This window comes from Elephas maximus, chromosome 17 (assembly GCF_024166365.1).
Source record: "Elephas maximus indicus isolate mEleMax1 chromosome 17, mEleMax1 primary haplotype, whole genome shotgun sequence".
Lineage (NCBI taxonomy): Eukaryota > Metazoa > Chordata > Mammalia > Proboscidea > Elephantidae > Elephas > Elephas maximus.
In genome coordinates, this window is record NC_064835.1 from 88770265 (window position 1) to 88789810 (window position 19546).

The following is a 19546-nucleotide window of genomic DNA, read 5'->3' on the forward strand; positions in this document are numbered from 1 at the left end:
GCCGTTCCTCCCCTCCCAGGTGTACATGGACTGGTATGAGAAGTTCCAGGACAGGCTCAACAAGAAGGTGGTGCTGCTGACGGGGGAGACCAGCACAGACCTGAAGCTCCTGGGCAAAGGCAACATCGTTCTCAGCACCCCCGAGAAGTGGGACATCCTCTCCCGGCGGTGGAAGCAGCGCAAGAACGTCCAGAACATTAACCTCTTCGTGGTGGATGAAGTTCACCTTATTGGAGGCGAGAATGGGGTATGGACTTGACTTTGCTGTGCAGATGAGGGGCTGGGACTGGCCAAGTGACCTTAGCGTTGGGCCTTACGTTTGGGTCTGAGGCTGACACAGGGGGCTTTCCCAGGAGAATTCTGCCCCTTGCGTTTCTCCAAAGGGACGCTGTGAGATTTTTCTTTAGTGCTTTTAGGAAATAGCATTATTTAGTGAGGATTGGCTGTTCTGGAGTGGGTGGCACCAAAGATAGGGGAGCTGCAGTTTGGAAGGAAGAGCTATGAGATCATTTCTGGGTGTTGGGCCGTTCACTGAGGGGTTACAGGGTAGAGGAGGGAGCCCGTGCCTGCACTGAGGAACCCAGGGCAGAGGAGGAAGCCTGAGCCTATACTGAGGGGACCAGGGCAGAGGAGGGAGCCTGAGCCTGCAGTGAGGGGGCCTGGGCAAGGGAGGGGACCTCTGCCTGCACTGAGGGGGCCAGGGCAGAGGAGGGAGACTGAGCGGCACTGAGGGAACCAGGGCAGAGGAGGGGGCCTGCACTGAGGGGGTCTGTGTCTGCACTGAGGGGCCCAGGGCAGAGCCGGGAGCCTGAGCCTGCACCGAGGTGCCCAGGGCAGAGCAGGGAGTCCGAGCCTGCACCGAGGGGCCCAGGGCAGAGCGGGGAGCCCAAGCCTGCACTGATTGGCACAGGGCAGAGCGGGGAGCCTGAGCCTGCACCAAGGGTCCCAGGGCAGAGCCTGCACTGAGCCCTTCCTCCTCCTCACAGCCTGTCTTAGAAGTCATCTGCTCCCGTATGCGCTACATCTCCTCCCAGATCGAGCGGCCCATTCGCATTGTGGCACTGAGCTCCTCGCTCTCAAATGCTAAGGACGTGGCCCACTGGCTGGGCTGCAGCGCCACCTCCACTTTCAACTTCCATCCTAATGTGCGCCCTGTGCCCCTGGAGCTGCACATCCAGGTAGGACCCACCCTTACTGTTCTCGCACACCTCAAACAGCCAGCCCCACCGGGTCTTGTCACCTTAACCTCTTCTCTTCTTCCCGTGTCCAGGGCTTTAACATCAGCCATACGCAGACTCGCCTGCTGTCCATGGCCAAGCCCGTATACCACGCAATCACCAAGCACTCGCCCAAAAAGCCTGTCATTGTTTTTGTTCCATCTCGCAAGCAGACCCGCCTCACTGCCATTGACATCCTTACCACTTGCGCTGCGGACATCCAGCGGCAGAGGTGGGGGTTGGGCCTGGCTGGGTGCATCCACTGCCTCTCACTGGCCCGACTTGTGGGGTGGATACGGGTCCGGGGGTTAGTGAAATTGGCCCACCCCAGGGTCCTCTTTTTGAGATTTGGGTTCTAACCTTGTTCCAGAAGGAGACTTGTTCTGTTTACGTGAGGGTGGGGTTAGCGCCCGTCTGGGTACCGCAATGGCTGAGGGACTATAATTTGAAGGGTTGTTTGCCAGAAATTGAACAGCCTGAGTGAGTCAGTGCTTGTGCTACCCAGGTTCCTGCACTGCACTGAGAAGGACCTGATCCCATACCTGGAGAAGCTCAGCGACAGCACACTCAAGGAGACACTGCTGAACGGGGTGGGCTATCTGCATGAGGGGCTCAGCCCCATGGAGCGGCGCCTGGTAGAGCAGCTCTTCAGCTCAGGTGAACACACTCGCGGGCTCATGACTGACTGAGGTGGTAGCTGAGGGCTTCACCAATGCTGGGTATTAAACTTTAGAGCGTGGGTAATATTTTTTTTCTGCAGCATAGTAACCATTTTCACAATACTTACATGGTTATTCTTTGTTATCCCATTTGGTCCTTCCCAGAGCCTTGTGACATAGGCGGGACAGGTAACGTCACTCTTTGCTAGGTGAGAAAACAGGCAAAAAGGTGGCACTCTCTTGGAACCTAGTTTTCCAGAGTCCAGGCCCTTGGGCAGCTAGTCCCGGTTTTCTGTGGATACCGGACCTCCGAGGTCGCTAGATCTTAGAGATGCAATAAACTGCAGAGCTCTGAGTCCCCTGGGGAGGTCTGAGCACCATCGTCTCTCATTGACTGGTGGCATTTCATGCTAAGTGTTATTTTGACACCGCTTGGTGGAGCATCAGTGGAGATGTTTCTGCCAGAATCACATACTGTCACTCTCTGGCCATAGAATCTGGTGGGTTTGGGGCGTACCTACTTTATAGAGAGCTCGATTTTGCTGCCATGTGTTGAGCCAGCGCATGACTGAATTGGCATCAGCACAGGGCGAGCTCTTCAGGCAGCAGTCTAAGCCCCAGTTTCTCTGGGCTTTGGATTCTGTTCCAGGGTTACCTCATTTCCTCTGGGATAGTCTCCAGAGCAAGGCAGCAAGGGCACCTGTCTCTCTCTCGTAGGACTGCCTTAGCCCTCTTCGTCACAGTAGACTTCGTTCCCAGGGAGCTTTGCTTTGAGTTCAGAAACAGCGCAAGATAAGCCATTGCCTGTGCAGGAGGCAGTAAATCCTGCTTCACCCAGGGAACTCTGAACTCACTCTCCTTTCCGCTATGCTGCCCAGGGGCTATCCAGGTGGTAGTAGCTTCTCGGAGTCTCTGCTGGGGCATGAATGTAGCTGCCCATCTGGTGATCATCATGGACACCCAGTACTACAATGGCAAGATCCATGCGTGAGTATAGTTGTGGTTCAGCATTAAGGGAAACTTCTGTCCTAAAATAAATGTTTGGTTTGCAAATGTGGGTGTTAAAATATTCTGGAGAAAGTATTCTGTTCTCATATTATGTGGAAGGTTCAGACATGAAGTCTTCAGGGGCATTGTCTGAAGGCATTCTTTTTATGTCCAGTTCGTGCTGCTAGAAATTGTACTGAGGTGGCTGACAATAGGTTCCAGCGAGAGAGTTGTAATTTTCTTGCCGCAATTACAGCAAGAGGTACGCTCCTTTACAAACAGTCGATATGCTGTTAACAGCTAGTCTGACGTCGAAGGATAAAGTGGAAGCTAACTTGTATTTTTCCTGGAGAAAAAACAGTTGGGAGTATAGAGCCGAGACAGTCACTGCTAGGTGTCTGTGAGAGTTTTTAGTCTCAGAACCTGAGGTCACGTTTGCTTTTAGTCATTGTCCTTCCATTGTTCAGCAGGTGGGAGAAACAAAGTTAGAGCCAGAAGGGATTTTTGAGATTCTGTAGTCAGCCTGTTTGTAGATAAGGAAAAGTGACTTGGTCAAGGTCACATGTGCATCTGGTGACAAGAAGTGGAAGGTTGGGGTTTTCTCAGAAAAAGCTTGAATAATTAACTCACAATAAATTTTCTGCCCAAACTCGGATTATTCTGAAATGAGTTTTATTTTATGGGGCAGTTTTAACGTCTTTACGTACTTCTAAGTTTGGATGACTTGATAACTCATGAAATACACAGCTGTTAAGTTTGGAAAAATTAATTTGCATATTTGATCCTTTAATATAGAGGGTTATTTTGTGTTTGGCTCTAAATGGGTTTATAGGAGTTATTTTGTATTTGGCACTAAATGGGTTTATAGCTTTGGCTCAAGGGCCCTGAGCAATCAGTTCACTACCCTTACACTTGAAAACTAAGGCCATGTGTGGGTGAGTGAGTGGAACTAGTTCCTAAGCACAAAAGTTCGTAAAGACAGTTGGGCTGCAGCTTGACGTCTCCCCACGCTTGGCGTTTCCATCTTTCTTTGCCTTCTGAGGGAGTCAGACCTCCTGAGTGTGGTCTCTGGTGACACACCTGTTCCTTCTCCCTTGTCACCAGGTACGTGGATTACCCTATCTACGACGTGCTTCAGATGGTGGGGCACGCCAACCGCCCTCTGCAGGATGATGAGGGACGCTGCGTCATCATGTGTCAGGGCTCCAAAAAGGTGAGTCCTGGGTGCGTGTATTTTCTTAGGTACTGGGTTTTAAATTCTGTACTGTTTCTCTTGATGGGTGTCTTTTTAACAGGCTTTCTGTTAATTTCTACAGCTTTTGTTTTCTGCATTGCTTTCGTAATAAGCACTTTAGCCACACAGAGTTTTTCAGCCTGTTGCTGCGGAGTCCATGTGTTTAGGTCTCCTCCTCTGCTGGTTCCTTTGGTCCACACGCACAGCTCTCCCTGCATGGCTTGGTGTAGCCGGTCCCACTGCACGTTACAGCCAGTGATGCTGCTTCCTTAACTGTGTGGCTTCCTCTATTTTGTGACTAGCCGTGTGTGTCACACCGGGGCCATCCTCTGTTGATTGCTCGTGGCTCTTCTTTGTGGCCATTCATTGTGACCATTTATTGTCGTCCACTCTTCGTTACCTCTGCCTCCCTGCCTGCAGGATTTCTTCAAAAAGTTCCTGTATGAGCCATTGCCAGTGGAGTCTCACCTGGACCACTGTATGCATGACCACTTCAATGCTGAGATTGTCACCAAGACCATTGAGAACAAGCAGGACGCTGTGGACTACCTCACCTGGACCTTCTTGTACCGCCGCATGACTCAGAACCCCAATTACTACAACCTGCAGGGTGAGGGCACCGTGGGGCACACAAGCCCTTCGTGATTCTCATGGCCGCTGCTGGGCACCTCTCTCAGAGTCCCCGCTCATCTCTCACCCCCACAGGCATCTCCCATCGTCACTTGTCTGACCACTTGTCAGAGCTGGTGGAGCAGACCCTGAGCGACCTGGAGCAGTCCAAGTGCATCAGCATCGAGGACGAGATGGACGTTGCGCCTCTGAACCTGGGCATGATCGCTGCCTACTATTACATCAACTATACTACCATTGGTGAGGGGCCGTGGGGGCTTGAGTGTGTACCTGGGAGCCCATGCTAAGGGAGGGGTCTGCAGGGGTCTGGAGCTCACAGAGACGAGAGGTGACAGGGCTAGTCGTGCTCTGTGTGCTTGTCAGAGGGATGGTAGAGCAGGGTAGCCCAGGCAGCTAACCATCTGCTCCGGCTCCCTTTTCCTCCTCTTCCTCTCTTAGAGCTTTTCAGCATGTCCCTGAACGCCAAGACCAAGGTGCGAGGGCTCATTGAGATCATCTCTAATGCAGCAGAATACGAGAACATTCCCATCCGGCACCATGAAGACAACCTCCTGCGCCAGGTGAGCGTCCTTGGGCTTGAAACTTGGTTTATGTTCCAAGAGCGTGTGGTGTTCCTGTCACCGCAGGAGAAACCCCGGCATGCGCATGCACGCCCGCACACACACACCTGGGTATCGAAGGGTCAGGTCCCTGGGCCAGGTGGTGCTTTTGGCCTGAGAGCCGGTCTCAGGCAGGGTCACCTGTTCCTCACCAGCGATTTTTTGTCCATTCTCCAGTTGGCTCAGAAGGTCCCCCACAAGCTGAACAACCCAAAGTTCAACGACCCGCACGTCAAGACCAACCTGCTTCTGCAGGCTCACCTGTCCCGCATGCAGCTGAGTGCTGAGTTGCAGTCAGACACAGAGGAAATTCTCAGTAAGGTACAGTGTGGGCACAGGTGTGGGTTGCAGGGTCAGTGGTGGCCTAGGAAGTAGCTCCTCCAAGCCAGCCTGCTCTTGTACTCCTGTTCCTGTCCAGGCAATCCGGCTCATCCAGGCTTGCGTGGATGTCCTCTCCAGCAATGGGTGGCTCAGCCCTGCCCTGGCAGCTATGGAGCTGGCACAGATGGTAACCCAGGCCATGTGGTCCAAGGACTCTTACCTGAAGCAGCTGCCACACTTCACCTCAGAGCACATCAAACGCTGCACAGACAAGGTCAGCAGGTCTGGACCTGGGTGCCGGGCGAATAGGCCAGAGAGCTGAGGCCCGGGGTCCTGGACTTAGGCTGGGTCGGGGGAGGTGGGTCACAGTAGAGAAACACTTGGCTCTGGTTCCTCCAAAGGTGTTGGATGTTGAGATGCTGAAAGAGCCTGCTAGCCGTGGGCCATATTCTTTCTGAAGCTGTGTCTTGTTTAGATGATTCCATGGTAGAAGTAAAAACAGCAGATGTTTGGCTAGTTTCTGTTTGCCATTAGGCTGTGTTCTCTCTCTCTCTGACCTCTGACTTTGCACTGCAGGGCGTGGAGAGTGTTTTCGACATTATGGAGATGGAGGATGAAGAGCGCAACGCGTTGCTTCAGTTGTCTGACAGCCAGATGGCTGACGTGGCCCGCTTCTGTAACCGCTACCCTAATATCGAATTGTCTTATGAGGTGGTGGAGAAGGACAGCATCCGCAGGTGAGTCAGGGCCAGGTGCTCCGCCCAGGGTCCCTGCCGGGCACAGCGGGACATGTGCTCTCTGACCCCCTGCCCTGTATCTGATGTGCTGCGTCCTTCTCCCTGCAGCGGTGGGCCAGTGGTGGTGCTGGTGCAGCTGGAGCGAGAGGAGGAGGTCACAGGCCCTGTTATCGCACCTCTGTTTCCACAGGTACGTCCTGGTGGCTGGCTTCACCAGAGGTTTGCTGGAGTCCAGGATACCAGGCTACATTGTCACTAGGGGAGAGAACTTTACTAGTGAAGTTACAAGGCTAAGAATTAATTCTGGGGTCGTATTTTTTTTCCTGCTCAACTTGAGTTTAGTTTAAAACCATTTAGATGGCTGGACGTTGTCAGAGTCAGTTGAGCATTACTGTCCATCCCTATGACTCTGAAGGTGCATTTGTCTCTGACCCTAAATCGCCCCGGGATGCTGGGCTTTCCTGGTTGGTGTTTTCTTCTGTCTCTTTTCTTAGGGCCACTGGCTCTGCTTCTAGTTGCTGGTTCTTTACCACCAGACCTCTTTATGTGTGACGTTTGAAGTTGAGAGGAGAAACCAGACCAGCTGTAATGCTTAATTTTGTAACCTAGTTGTTCAGTAGGCTGGGGAAAGAGTGCTTTAAACTGTCGTAGTTTGGTTTTGTGACAGTGGAGTGACCAACAGATAGGGTTTCTTTCTTCTTTTTTTAAATAATTAAATGTGCGTATATGTATGTATATACGCGCATACGTGTGTGTATGTGTATCTTGTTCTTGAGCGTATACATAGCAAAAACGTAGACTAAGTTTCCACATGTACCTTTCAGTGACATTGACGACATTCTTTGAGTTGTGCAGGTGTTCTTACTCTCATTTTCTGAGTTGTTTCTCCTCCATTAGCATAAACTCACTGCCCCCAGAGTCCCTATATAATCTTTCAAATTGCTCTTTTTTTTTTTTTTTTTAAAGATAAACTATTGTTTGGTTTTAAGAAGACTTTAGGAGATATTTTTGGTTTAAGGTTTAAAGATTATCTTAGGCCAATAGTTTTCGGGGTTCATCTGGCCTCTGTAGCCAGAAAAGTCCAGATTCCATGAGAATTTGAAATTCTGTTCTACATTTTCCTCCTTTTCATCAGGATTCTCCTACAGGGTCTTTGATCACAGCATTCAGTCATGGTAGCCAGCAGATAGGGCTTTTTTAATTTTTATTGTGCTTTAAGTGAAAGTTTACAGATCAAGTCGGACTCTCATACAAAAATTTATAAACACCTTGCTGTATACTCCTAATGGCTTTCCCCCTAATGAGACAGCACAGTCCTTCCCTCCACACACTCTTTTTGTGTCCATTTGGCCAGCTTCTGACGCCCTCTACCCTTTCTTCTCCCCTTCAGGCAGGAGATGCCAGCATAGTCTCATGTGTCTACTTGATCCAAGAAGCTCATCCTTCACCAGTATCATTTTCTATCCCATAGTCCAGTCCAATCCCTGTCTGAAGAGTTGGCTTTGGGAATGGTTCCTGTCTTGGGCTAACAGAAGGTCTGGGGACCATGACCTCTGGGGTCCTTCTAGTCTCAGTCAGACCATTAAGCCTGGTTTTTTTGCAAGAATTTGGGGTTTGCATCCCACTGCTCCCCTGCTCCCTGAGGGGTTCTCTGTTGTGTTCCCTGTCAGGGAAATCATCGGTTGTAGCTGGGCACTATCTAGTTCTTCTGGTTTCAGGCTGATGTAGTCTCTGGTTTATGTGGCCCTTTCTGTCTCTTGGGCTCATAATTACATTGTGTCTTTGGCGTTCTTCATTCTCCTTTGCTCCAGGTGGGTTGAGACCAATTGATGCATCTTAGATGGCCGCTTGCTAGTGTTTAAGACCCCAGACGCCACTCTCCAAAGTGGGATGCAGAATGTTTTCTTAATAGGTTGTATTATGCCAATTGACTTAGATGTCCCCTGAAACCATGGTCCCCAGACCCCCGCCCCTGCTATGTTGGCCTTCAAAGCATTCAGTTTATTCAGGGAACTTCTTTGCTTTTGGTTTAGTCCAGTTGTGCTGACCTCCCCTGTATTGTGTGTTGTCTTTCCCTTCACCTAAAATAGTTCTCATCTACTATCTAATTAGTAAAAACCCCCTTCTCCCTCCCTCCCCTCCTTGTAATCATCAAAGGATATTTTCTTCTCTGTTTAAACTATTTCTCGAGTTCTTACAATAGTGGTCCTATATAATATTTGTCCTTTTGCAACTGACTAATTTCACTCAGCGTAATGCCTTCCAGGTTCCTCCATGTTATGAAATGTTTCACAGATTCTTCACTGTTCTTTATCGATGTGTAATATTCCATTGTGTGAATATACCATAATGTATTTATCCATTCATCCGTCGATGGGCACCTTGGTTGCTTCTATCTTTTTGCTATTGTAAACAGTGCTGCAGTGAACATGGGTGTGCATATATCTGTTTGTGTAAAGGCTCTTATTTCTCTAGGATATATTCCAAGGAGTGGGATTGCTGGATCGTATGGTAGTTGTATTTCTAGCTTTTTAAGGAAGCGCCAAATCAATTTTCAAAGTGGTTGTACCATTTGGCATTCCCACCAGCAGTGTAGAAGTGTTCCAATCTCTCCACAGCCTCTCCAACATTTATTATTTTGTGTTTTTTGGATTAATGCCAGCCTTGTTGGAGTGAGATGGAATCCTGTTGTAGTTTTGATCTGCATTTCTCTAATGCCTAATGATGGTGAGCATTTCTTCATGTATCTGTTACCTACTTGAATGTCTTCTATAGTGAAGTGTCCGTTCATGTCCTTTGTCCATTTTTTAATTGGGTTGTCTTTTTGTAGTTGAGTTTTTGCAGTATCATGTAGATTTTAGAGATCAGGCGCTGATTGGAAATGTCATAGCTAAAAACTTTTTCCCAGTCTGAAGGTAGTCTTTTTACTCTTTTGGTGAAGTGTTTGGATGAGTATAGGTGTTTGATTTTTAGGAGCTCCCAGTTATCTAGTTTTTCTTCTGCATTGTTAGTAATGTTTTATATACTGTTATGCCGTGTATTAGGGCTCCTAACGTTGTCCCTATTTTTTCTTTGATGATCTTTATCGTTTTAGATTTTATATTTAGGTCTTTGATCCATTTTGAGTTCGTTCTTGTGCATGGTCTGAGGTATGAGTCTTGTTTCATTTTTTTGCAGGTGGATATCCAGTTATGCCAGCACCGTTTGTTAAAAAGATGTCTTTTCCCCATTTACCTGACTTTGGGCCTTTGTTAAATATCAGCTGCTCATGTGTGGCTGGATTTATGTCTGGATTCTCAATTCTGTTCCATTGGTCTGTGTATCTATTGCTGTACCAGTACCAGGCTGTTTTGACTACTGTGGCAGTATAATAGGTTCTAAAGTCAGGTAGAGTGAGGCCTCCCACTTTGTTCTTCCTTTTCAGTAATGCTTTACTTATCCGGGGCCTCTTTCCCTTCCATATGAAGTTGGTGATTTGTTTCTCCATCTCATTAAAAAATGTTGTTTGAATTTGGATTGGAAGTGCATTGTATCCATATATAGATGGCATTTGGTAAAACAGATACTTCTACAATGTTGAGTCTTCTATCCATGAGCAAGGTGTGTTTTTCCACTTATGTAGGTCTCTTGGTTTCTTGCAGTAGTGTCTTGTAGTTTTCTTTGTACAGGCCTTGTATGTCTCTGGTTTGATGTATTCCTAAGTACTTTATCCTCTTGGGGGCTGCTGTGAGATAGGGCTTCTTGATAGAAGCAAGGCATACTTAACGTCTTCCACAGGTCCTGTTTGGGATCCTTTCTGCTGGCAGCTCATCTCCATGTTAAGATGCTTTTCTCATCAGGCATATGTGCCTTCTTCTTAAGAAAGGGTCTCTGAGGAACTCAAAGCTTCCAGGCCCAAAAGACTAGGTCTCTATATGGTGGAATCTTACCTTCAGTGGCAAGCACCAAGTGGAAGAAAGTAAGTACTTTGGGATGTGGAAATGAGCCAGAACCCACAAATGAGTCCATCTACTTAAAAATTGAGTCCGTTTGAGACACCTTTTGACGGTTTCAAAGTCTTAGTTACTATAAAACCAAAAGAACCAAACCCCTTGCCATCAAGTTGATTCCAGCTCCTTGAGACCCTATAGGACAGAGTAGAACTGCCCCACAGGGTTTCCAAGGAGCAGCTATTGGATTTGAACTGCCTACCTTTTGGTTAGCAGCCATAGCTCTTTACTATATCTAAGTATATTTTGGAAAGCTTTCTATCTGGCTTTTGTTTTCCTACTTTTGTAACTGTTGTCTTAGTTCTCTGTGGTCCTTAAGTTTTGAGTGCTGAAATTCTTGGCTTTGGTCCCTGCAGAAACGCGAAGAGGGCTGGTGGGTGGTGATTGGAGATGCCAAGTCCAATAGCCTCATCTCCATCAAGAGGCTGACCCTACAGCAGAAGGCCAAGGTGAGCGTCCACCAGCCAGTGTTTGTTCTGAAAGCAGGGACGGGTCGGGAACTCTTCCTGTGTCCATGCTCATCCTGATGTCTACCTGCCCTTTCCAGGTGAAGCTGGACTTTGTGGCCCCAGCCACTGGTGCCCACAACTACACTCTGTACTTCATGAGTGACGCCTACATGGGCTGTGACCAGGAATACAAATTCAGTGTGGATGTGAAAGAAGCTGAGACCGACAGTGACTCCGATTGAGTCGTAAGGCATTCGCTCGTGCACAGAGAGCAGAGCTGCCCCTGGGTCAGGCACATGTGCAGTCGTGTGGGGTCTTGCCATGGAGACCAGGTGTGTCAGAGGCCTGCCAGTCAGGGCCGGGCGGCCCCAGCCCTCTGCTCTTTCCCCTTTGTCTGTCTTATAGCCTAGACTTGGGTTCCAGTGTTTGCAGGCGTCATGTTGCTGATCCATCGTAAACCCGTGTACAGCATTTATAGGCACGTTCTTTGTAGTTCTTTTTGAGTCCCACATTCTAATAAAATAACTTGGAGAAACCATTTTCTTCTGTCTTTGCAATGATTCCAAATTGTTTCCTTTCTTAGTTGGATGGCGTGTTTGCTTTTGTAGCTGGCGACCTTTATAATTGGTACTTCTAGAGGACAGACCTGTTCTTCATTGGGCCGTCACCCGTAGCCATTTCAGCCCACCTGGAGGAGGGAGTGTTGTGTTGCAGCTTCTCTTCAGGCCTGGGATGCTGGTCCTCCACCTCAGTATGTTACCCAGATAACCAGCACGGCTGCAGGAACCAATGTGAACCTCGGTGGACAGAGCCATGTCGCCACTAGAGGGCAGCACCAGGAGGGGGATTAAAATGCACAGGGGGCTATGACCCACTCTTGGTAAATGAACGTCGTAATCCAGATACACGAATTTCCTCAGATTCTTGCCTTCTGTTGTTTTTGTAGGAATATAAAACCATAAAAAACCAAACCCACTGCCATCGAGTCGATTCTGACTCATAGCGACCCTATAGGACAGAGTAGAACTGAGTTTCCAGGGAGTGCCTGGCAGATTCAAACTGCTGACCTCTTGGGTAGCAGCCGTAGCACTTAACCACTACACCACCAGGGTTTCCTTGTAGGAATGCACGTGCATTAAATTGAAAGATTATTCTGAAGGATGTTTTCCCCAGGTCAGTAATTTTCAAATTACTTGGTCTTAGGCCCTTTTACACTGCAGGTGGTTAGGGCCCCCAGAGTTTTATTCTCTAGGTTACGTCCATTGATATAAATAGTATATATTGAAAGTTTAAAAAATCCATCTTAAAACACTAATTCCATATGTTAGCATTTTTTTTTTTTAAATGAAAAATGACTTTTCTAAAATAGCAACAAGCGTGGCATTTTACGCTTTGCAAATGTCTTTAATGTCTGGCCTAACTGAAGACAGTAAGATAGCTGCTTCTGTAGTCAATCCATTGTTTGAGTTGAAGTACAATGAAGAAAAACTAGTTTAACGTAAATACGTAGTTGGAAAAGGGAGTTTTTTTTTTTTTCAATAATACAAGCCAGTATATTCAAAATGTCATTTCAGCATGCAAGCAATATAAAAATTAGTATAAACAAAATTATTTGAGATATTTTACATACTTTTTTTGTACTAAATCTACAGAAGCCTGTGTGCATATTATACTGAAAACAGTTTTCTATTTACATGCTAAAAATTTTTTTATTGTGCTTAGAGTGAAAGTTTATAATTCAAGTCAGTTTCTCATGCAAAAACTTATACACACATTGTTATGGGACCCTAGCTGCTCTCCCTACAAGGTGACAGTGCACTCCTGTCCACTCAGTATTTCCTGTGCCCATTCAACCAGTTCTATCTCCCCTGCCTTCTCATCTCCCCTCCAGACAGGAGCTGCCCACATAGTCTCATGTGTCTACTTGAGCCAAGAAGCACACTCACCAGGATCATTTTCTGTCTTGTAGTCCAGTCTAATCTTTGTCTGAAGAAGTGACTTCTAGAATGGTTTTAATTTTGGGCCATGACCTCTGGGGTCTCTCCAGTCTCTGTCAGATAATTAAGTCTGGTCTTTTTTACTAGAATTTGAGGTCTGTATCCCACTTTTCTCCTGCTCCATCAGGGATTCTCTGTTGTGTTCCCTCCTTGTCAGGGCAGTCGTTGGTGGTAGCCGGGCACCATCTAGTTCTTCCAGTTTCTGGCTGTTAGAGTCTGGTTTATGTGGCCCTTCTTTCAGGCAGGAGCTTTTTAATAGCCTCTTTAGGTAATCGTGGCTATTCTTTGATACTACACCAAGACTCTACAAGTGGTAGTTTGTTAAAGGCTAGATGAAACGTTCTGTTGTATATAGGGTCGCTGTGAGTCAAACCAACTCGACGGCACCTCACAATTTGCTGTCCTGTCCACACTTGGAATGGATCTCTTACCATAAATGACCCTAACATGCATTGATCATCTGGGAAATGCTGGTTCAGAGTCAAGCGTATCTTCCAAAGGTCGAATCTAATTGTACAATGTAAAAAAAAAAATCACATTTTTTAATGTTACCACCAATTCCATCAGAAAAGGCTTTAAATCCTGGGAAGCTATCAAGGTCACAGTGGCGATACAAGTTTTTAAAACTATTTTTTGCTTGAATGCTTTATCATTGGCAATACTGTTGTTTCCATTGAAGTGAAAGGCTTATTCAGTTATTTTCAAGAAAATGCCGGATAGTCAAGTCCAAATACCAGAATTTGCTAGGTCTTAAGTAAAATGGTATGTCACGAAGAACACAGCTAAGCTTGCAACGCAATCGCACAATTGCGTTTTCTCGTTGACAACTACTATACCTCAGTGTATAGAAGTGTTTTATGTATGCTTCCTCTATCAGTGTCCCAGGCCTTTATAACAAAATACCACAAACTAGGCAGCTTACAAGAGTATAAATTTATTGCCTCCGTTCTGAAAGCTAGAAGTCCAAACCAAAATGCCGACTAGGCTATTTTCTCTCCAAAGTCTCTAGATCAATCCTTGTCCCTCTCAGCACAGGTAGCCCAGGTGTCCTTGGCTTGTGGCTGCAGCAAAACTCTGGTCACACAGCTGTCTTCCTTTTATAAGGACACCACAGCATGGATTCAGACCCACCTACTCCGTATGACCTCATGTTAACTGGTAACATCTTCAAAGGCTCTATTTCCAAAGTCACATTCACAGCTACCAGGGGGGTTAGGATTTCAACCTCTTTTGGGGGAATACAATTCAATCTTAAATTCCCATTTTGTCACAGAATGCAAGTGTTCTCAAGGGTCGAGATTTTTAAAAAGTTTTTACTGGTTCTATCAAAGTCATTTTTAAGCAAGACTGGCAGTATTATGAGTTGGAATTGACAACAGCAAGTTTGGTTTGGCAATATTTTTACTGCGTGTGGCAGTGAAGACTACGCGTCTCACGGTTTCCAACCACTGCCGTGATTCGTGCCAGATTCCCCCTCAAAGCCTCGGGCTCCCAGGGCTCTGCAGACTACCTTTTCAGGACTACTGCTCTAGATGTCGCCCTCAGCTGTCTTGAAAATGAAAGATCATTTCTATAATGTAAAAAATTAGTTAAGACTGTAGCTTTAGAGACAGCCCTACAGTGAAGACCAATTTGGAAGTGACTGTCAGAAGACTATCTGACAAAAACTGAATAACTGATTGCCTACGGCAGTGTTTCTCAACCTTCAACTCAACTGCCATGAGTCAGAACCGACTGGACAGCAACTAACAACAGGGAGCTGTGTTAGACATCTTTTTCTAATTGCCCCATACCCCATGAAACTTACACATGACAGGTACATGATGTACACAGTGGACCTTTAAATAACTACAAACCATTGTATTTTCAAATTTTTGCCCTTGACCCAAGAACCAATTTTATCCCTGTTAAGAATTTCCCTCTTGGGGTTCCTGTCTTCCCCTATTTATTTTTCCGCATTCCCGTTGGTATCACAGTGTAACAGCTCAGAAGGTAGATGAGCTTCTAAGGGAAAGTGGAGGTGTCCCTTACTCTAAACAAACCTGTATTAGAAAAAAATCCTTTCAATATTGACTGTCTTATATGCAAGGCTTTGCCCAGAAATTGGGAAGGCAGAACCTATTTCAGAAAAGGATTCACCATGGAATTCCTTTGAATTGTGAAGATCCTTAAATATAAAATAGGATTTGGGACTCAGGTGAATTATTTATATAAACTTTACAATTTCAGACAATATTCTCTCCCGCGTATATACAGTATACTCGCCCCCCCGCCCACCAAATTGAACACTGTATTTTCTCCCTATGCCCTAGAGCAAGCAAAACCTGGGGTGTAACAAAGGTGTTAATCATCCGTAACTCTTTACTGACGACCCCGAATCCAAGGAGGGAAGAATGAATGGCTGCATAGCTCCACACTTCTACCAAAGCCTGAACGGAAGAGCTGTTAAATCAAGGTTAAAGGTGACCCTCCAAGTCCTCTCAGGGGCTGAGAAACTCCTGTGTCTTCTGGGGAGCCATGATTTGCCCAAAGCAGAGACGGCTCAGAGGGCTTCAGGTCGCTGGTACTTCCAGAAGGCCACCTCCCCGTCATCACTGCAGGAGGCCAGAAGCCCTAGCTCCTTGGGGTTCCAGGCCACACAGTTGACATCCTGGGAGTGGGCCTGAGGCAAGTGGGCTGTCAGAGAGAAGGTGGGCTGCTGCGGATCAGAGCCGGGGTCTTCCTCAAACACTCGGATGGCATCGTCCCCACAAGCTGTAGCCAGGGCCCCTGTCAGCTGACACCTGGGAGAAACACGGCCATCAGCAGGTGTGCAAGTGGCTCCTCCCCCCCAAAACCTGTTGCATTGATCCTGACGACCCTACAGGACAGAGAGGAACTGCCCCATGGGGTTTCCAGGGAGTGGCTAGTGGATTCAGACTGCAAACATTTTGGTTAGCAGCTGAGCTCTAACCACTGTACCACCAGGGCTCCCTTCCCTCCCCAACTCTAGCAAATTAGCTAGGAGAGATTTGTTCTACAGTCCCTGGACCACTCTCTTCCACATCTTCGGGTCTCTGCTAGAAATCTCTTATTGAAGTGCCCCCTTACTCTAATATACGGCCACAAACGTCATTCTCCAAGTTTTCAAGTGCTTCCTTCTAATAATTTTCCCCAGTATAACCTAAGACGGCAGTGGCAGTGGCGGGTTTTTATAACCTAAAAAGCCACAGACAGTTCTGAATCGTGCTTTGCTCACTAGGTGTAAGCAGCTCTCTACACCATGAAGTATTCTTAACTCTTTTTTTTTTTTAACAGCTATATTATAGGTCAGAGTTTTACCATAATTTAAGTCCATTTTTTTTTAAAACATATAGGTTATTTCCAAATGTTTGCTAATACAAAGCTTGGACGCACACCAGTCTTCATCATCATCCAGGATTATTTCCTCGGGATGGATTCTCAGAGCCAGAACTGCTCCCTGACCTACTCTCGTGTAAGTGGTGTGGCTTTTCCAGACACCATGAGGAGGAAGTCAGTGTTACCAAAGGATAAGAACCCACTGACAGGTAATTCTGGATGGAACAGTGCTGTGTGAACTCCAAGGGCTGGTGCTGACCACACAGCCTGGAATCTCCACAGAGGTAGAGACCTGAGCCTTTAAGTCTGCTCCTTGCTCCTCTGAGTCCCAGGCCAGCCAGCTTGAAGCCGGTATGGTGAAGAGCTGGGCCTGAGCCGAGAAAAGAAGGCAGCTACCTTCAATTCCAAGCACTGCCAAATAGGCAGAGGACAGCACAGGCTCTTCTCCAAAATCCTTGAGGGTGAGGGTGGGGCGTCTTGCCAAGCCACATGGTAAATGGTCCTGGAGTGAACTAGGCAGGGAGAGCTCACCAAGCCACATGGTAAATGGTCCTGGAGTGGATGGGGCTGGGGGGGTGGGGGCGGTGGGAGTCTCACCAAGCAATGTCGTAAATGGTCCTGGAGTGGAAGCCCGACAGGGTGCAGACACACTTCCAGCTGAGGTCTGAGCTGCTGCACGCTACCCCTGCAGGACAAACTTCTCCTGAGCCTACAGAGTGTCTGTGTCCTGGCGCCTCGAGGGAGTAACTGCCTCACTGAGAAGGAGACCCTCCCTCCTTCTTCTCCGCCATCAGTTATGACTCAGTTATGGGTTCCATCCCACTGTCCCCATTCTCACTGATTGACCTCACACACAGAGCCAAGACTGGTCTTTCTAACACAGAATCCTGAGAATGAAACATCCTTGTTCTTTAAAAAACTTTCTGCCGTGCACTACGTCTGACTAGTCAGTCTGCTTTGAAGGCCGCCCACCAGGTTGCCCAGCCTACGTTATTCCTCCCCAAACCCCTTACACCCTACGCTCTATCTAAACATCACCATCTCTGGGCAACGTCCTGCCTCCGATGCCTTAACTCATGCTCTTTTCACCCAGAATTCTCTCCCTTGCCCCTTCTCCTCAGGTTAAATTCCCACACACCCTTACAAGTTTAAATGAAGAGGCCCCTATTCCACAGAGCTTTCCTGACTCAGCACTCTCTCCGGGGCCTCTTGTGGCACATCTCACTCCTATCCAGTATACTACAGTTCACACATGGTATCTTAGCTTCTAATTTTTTTTATCTTAGCTTCTAATAGACTGAGCTCCTTGACAGAAGGCAAGTCTCCTTCAGCTCTCCCACGGATCCTCACCTTGCTCATTGCCTGGTAGATACTGCTGCCAGATGCGCACGGTCCGGTCATCGCTGCAGGAGGCCAGGCGCTGCCCGCTGGGGTCAAAGGCCAGGCTCCACACAGTGGATTCATGGCCCTCGAGGGTGGCACAGCATACCCAGTCATCTTCCTCCTCCCGATAGAGCTTCACTGTGTCATCGTAGCTGGCAGAGGCCAACAGCTGGGTGGGGGGGGATACAGCATGGGTCTGGACAGCCCAGAAGTGGCTGCAGTTCCAACGTCCCTACTGGCCAGGACAGGACAGCCCTAAGGATCTATTTTTACAAAAGGACTAACTTTTGTGGGTCAGATGACGATCCCTAGAAAAGCAAGGTTGGGGCGAAGAGCAGAGGGAGGCTGGGCACAAACCCTGGCCCCAGATAATTTCCTATCAGACACCCAGCCTGACTCCTACCTCCTGGCTTGGGTGCCAGACCACATGCTTGACATCTTGTGTGTGGGAGCTGAGGACACTGACACACTCATACTCATCCTCTTCGTCAACTGTGGGGGAAAGAAGTACACTCAAGAGCCAACCCTACCAGGGACACAAAGGCGGGTATCTGACAGCTGGCTCCCAACTCCACCTGGTGGGACCTGGGCTCACCTTCCCAGACCCATACACTTTTATCTCGGCTGCAGGTGGCCAGAAGGTTGCCAGATGGAGCCCAGGCCACTGACTTGACCTCATTTTCATGGCCCTCAAGAGTAGTTACACACTGTAAAAAATGCAGAAAGAAAACCAATGGTAGCAAAGACTCCTAAGTCCTTCTCATGGGCACAGCCCAATTGGCCCAGGTTAGCTCAGGCACCCGAACCAGCCCTGGGGGGCAAACAGGCAACAATTCTGATCCCATCCCGCCTCATTACCTCAAAGCCATCCTGGTTCCTTTTCCAAATGCAAGTGGTAGCATCGAAGCTGGCAGACGCCAGGTAATTCCCACAGGGAGACCAGGCTACCTTCCGCACGGTGCGCTGGTGGCCATCAGAAAGGACAGACTTGCAGACCCAGCTGTCACCTGAGGCAGGGAACAGGCCAGGCCTGGAGCTGGGTGCACAAGAAGGTGCTGAAGCACTATCCACACCATCTGATGTGGAGGCTAGCATGGAACCAGGCGGGTGTAGCAAACAACTTGCTTTTAGAGACACGTTACACGTAGGGTCGCTAAGAGCCAGGACAGTCTCCACGGCACCGAACAACTACTGACTCTATTTCCCCTGAAGGCATCTTTCTGAAACAAACCTGGCAAATCATCTTTCTGATTTAAAACTGTCCGTGGCTCCCAAATGCCCTCGGAATAAAACGTAAACTTCACCATCGGGACCCTAATTGCTCTTCGGGGTGCTGCGCTGCCACCCCTCCGTCCCTATTTGCCTGCTTCCCCGACACTTCCAGCCGGTCTCCTCCTCGCCTTTTCGCTTCGAGGACCTGCCGCCGCCTCTGCCTGGAACGCGCACCTCCCTCCCTCCCCTCGGCCTGTGCCCGCGCTCAGGGTCTGCCTCTCCGGTAGCTGCGCACTCCCGGGCCCGGCACCCTCACGACGCGCGCGCAGGGCTCCCGGGGCGAGGGGTCGCGCAGCCGTGCCAGGCCTCACCCTCGGTGCCCCAGATGCGGACCCTCCGGTCGCCCCCGCACGAGGCCAGCAGGGTCCCCGCCGGGTTCCAGGCCAGGTACCAGCAGCGGGAGTCCGGGTGCGCCGGGACACGGCCCAGCAGCACCAGGGAGTCCTTCATGGCGTCCGGAGCAGAGCGGGGAGCAGGTGGGTAGCAGTGGGCAGAACCAGTCACGCCAAACGCGGACCCCGCGGCGCAAGGCCCCACGACACCCGCCCCAGCCTCCCGCGGCCGCAGCGTCCGGCCGCTTCCGCCCGGGGCCCCTGGTAGTCCTGGGAACTGAAGTGCCCGCCGCTGCGGCCGCGCTGCCCTCTGGGAGTTGTAGTCGTCGGCCCTCTGGCGGAAAGCGGCGAAGAACTCCGCTGAACTACCAGTCCCGTGAGGTCTTGCGCAGGGAGCCGGC

At 48.7% G+C, this 19546-nt stretch overlaps 2 protein-coding genes across 3 annotated transcripts in view; one reads left to right on the forward strand and one right to left on the reverse strand.

Moving 5' to 3' along the window:
• The window catches only part of SNRNP200 (small nuclear ribonucleoprotein U5 subunit 200), a 33344-nt gene extending 21984 nt beyond the window's left edge, over positions 1-11360 (forward strand). The window contains exons 31-45 of the mRNA XM_049856741.1: positions 20-247; positions 987-1178; positions 1271-1449; positions 1723-1874; positions 2755-2863; positions 3968-4076; positions 4518-4707; positions 4803-4967; positions 5166-5287; positions 5504-5647; positions 5745-5921; positions 6224-6384; positions 6493-6574; positions 10730-10822; positions 10921-11360. Of these exons, the coding sequence (XP_049712698.1) occupies positions 20-247; positions 987-1178; positions 1271-1449; positions 1723-1874; positions 2755-2863; positions 3968-4076; positions 4518-4707; positions 4803-4967; positions 5166-5287; positions 5504-5647; positions 5745-5921; positions 6224-6384; positions 6493-6574; positions 10730-10822; positions 10921-11064 (2247 nt within the window). The 3' untranslated portion in view covers positions 11065-11360. The remainder of the gene's footprint in view (positions 1-19; positions 248-986; positions 1179-1270; positions 1450-1722; positions 1875-2754; positions 2864-3967; positions 4077-4517; positions 4708-4802; positions 4968-5165; positions 5288-5503; positions 5648-5744; positions 5922-6223; positions 6385-6492; positions 6575-10729; positions 10823-10920) is intronic.
• A 2373-nt stretch (positions 11361-13733) lies between these two features.
• Positions 13734-19404, reverse strand: CIAO1 (cytosolic iron-sulfur assembly component 1). Of its 2 annotated transcripts, none has more exons than XM_049857315.1 (7): positions 19125-19404; positions 18400-18548; positions 18137-18248; positions 17945-18033; positions 17509-17710; positions 16756-16843; positions 13734-15602 (listed from the first exon to the last, which is right to left on the reverse strand). In XM_049857315.1, the coding sequence occupies exons 1-7, from the start codon at positions 19261-19263 to the stop codon at positions 15362-15364; spliced, it is 1020 nt and encodes a 339-aa protein (XP_049713272.1). In that variant the 5' UTR covers positions 19264-19404; the 3' UTR covers positions 13734-15361. The 2 variants fall into 2 exon arrangements, with proteins under 2 accessions (XP_049713272.1, XP_049713273.1); XM_049857316.1 differs by having other exon boundaries at positions 18400-18761; positions 19125-19211.
• Between the last annotated feature and the right edge of the window lie 142 nt (positions 19405-19546).

Excerpts from the sequence above, each read along its gene's own strand:
- CIAO1 (XM_049857315.1), bottom strand. The coding sequence starts at position 19,263 with ATGAAGGACTCCCTGGTGCTGCTGGGCCGTGTCCCGGCGCACCCGGAC. Across the intron at positions 18,549-19,124 it reads CCGCATCTGGGGCACCGAGG|GTGACAGCTGGGTCTGCAAG; the intron begins GTGAGGCCTGGC and ends TCCCTGCCTCAG. Across the intron at positions 18,034-18,136 it reads AAGTGTATGGGTCTGGGAAG|TTGACGAAGAGGATGAGTAT; the intron begins GTGAGCCCAGGT and ends TTTCCCCCACAG.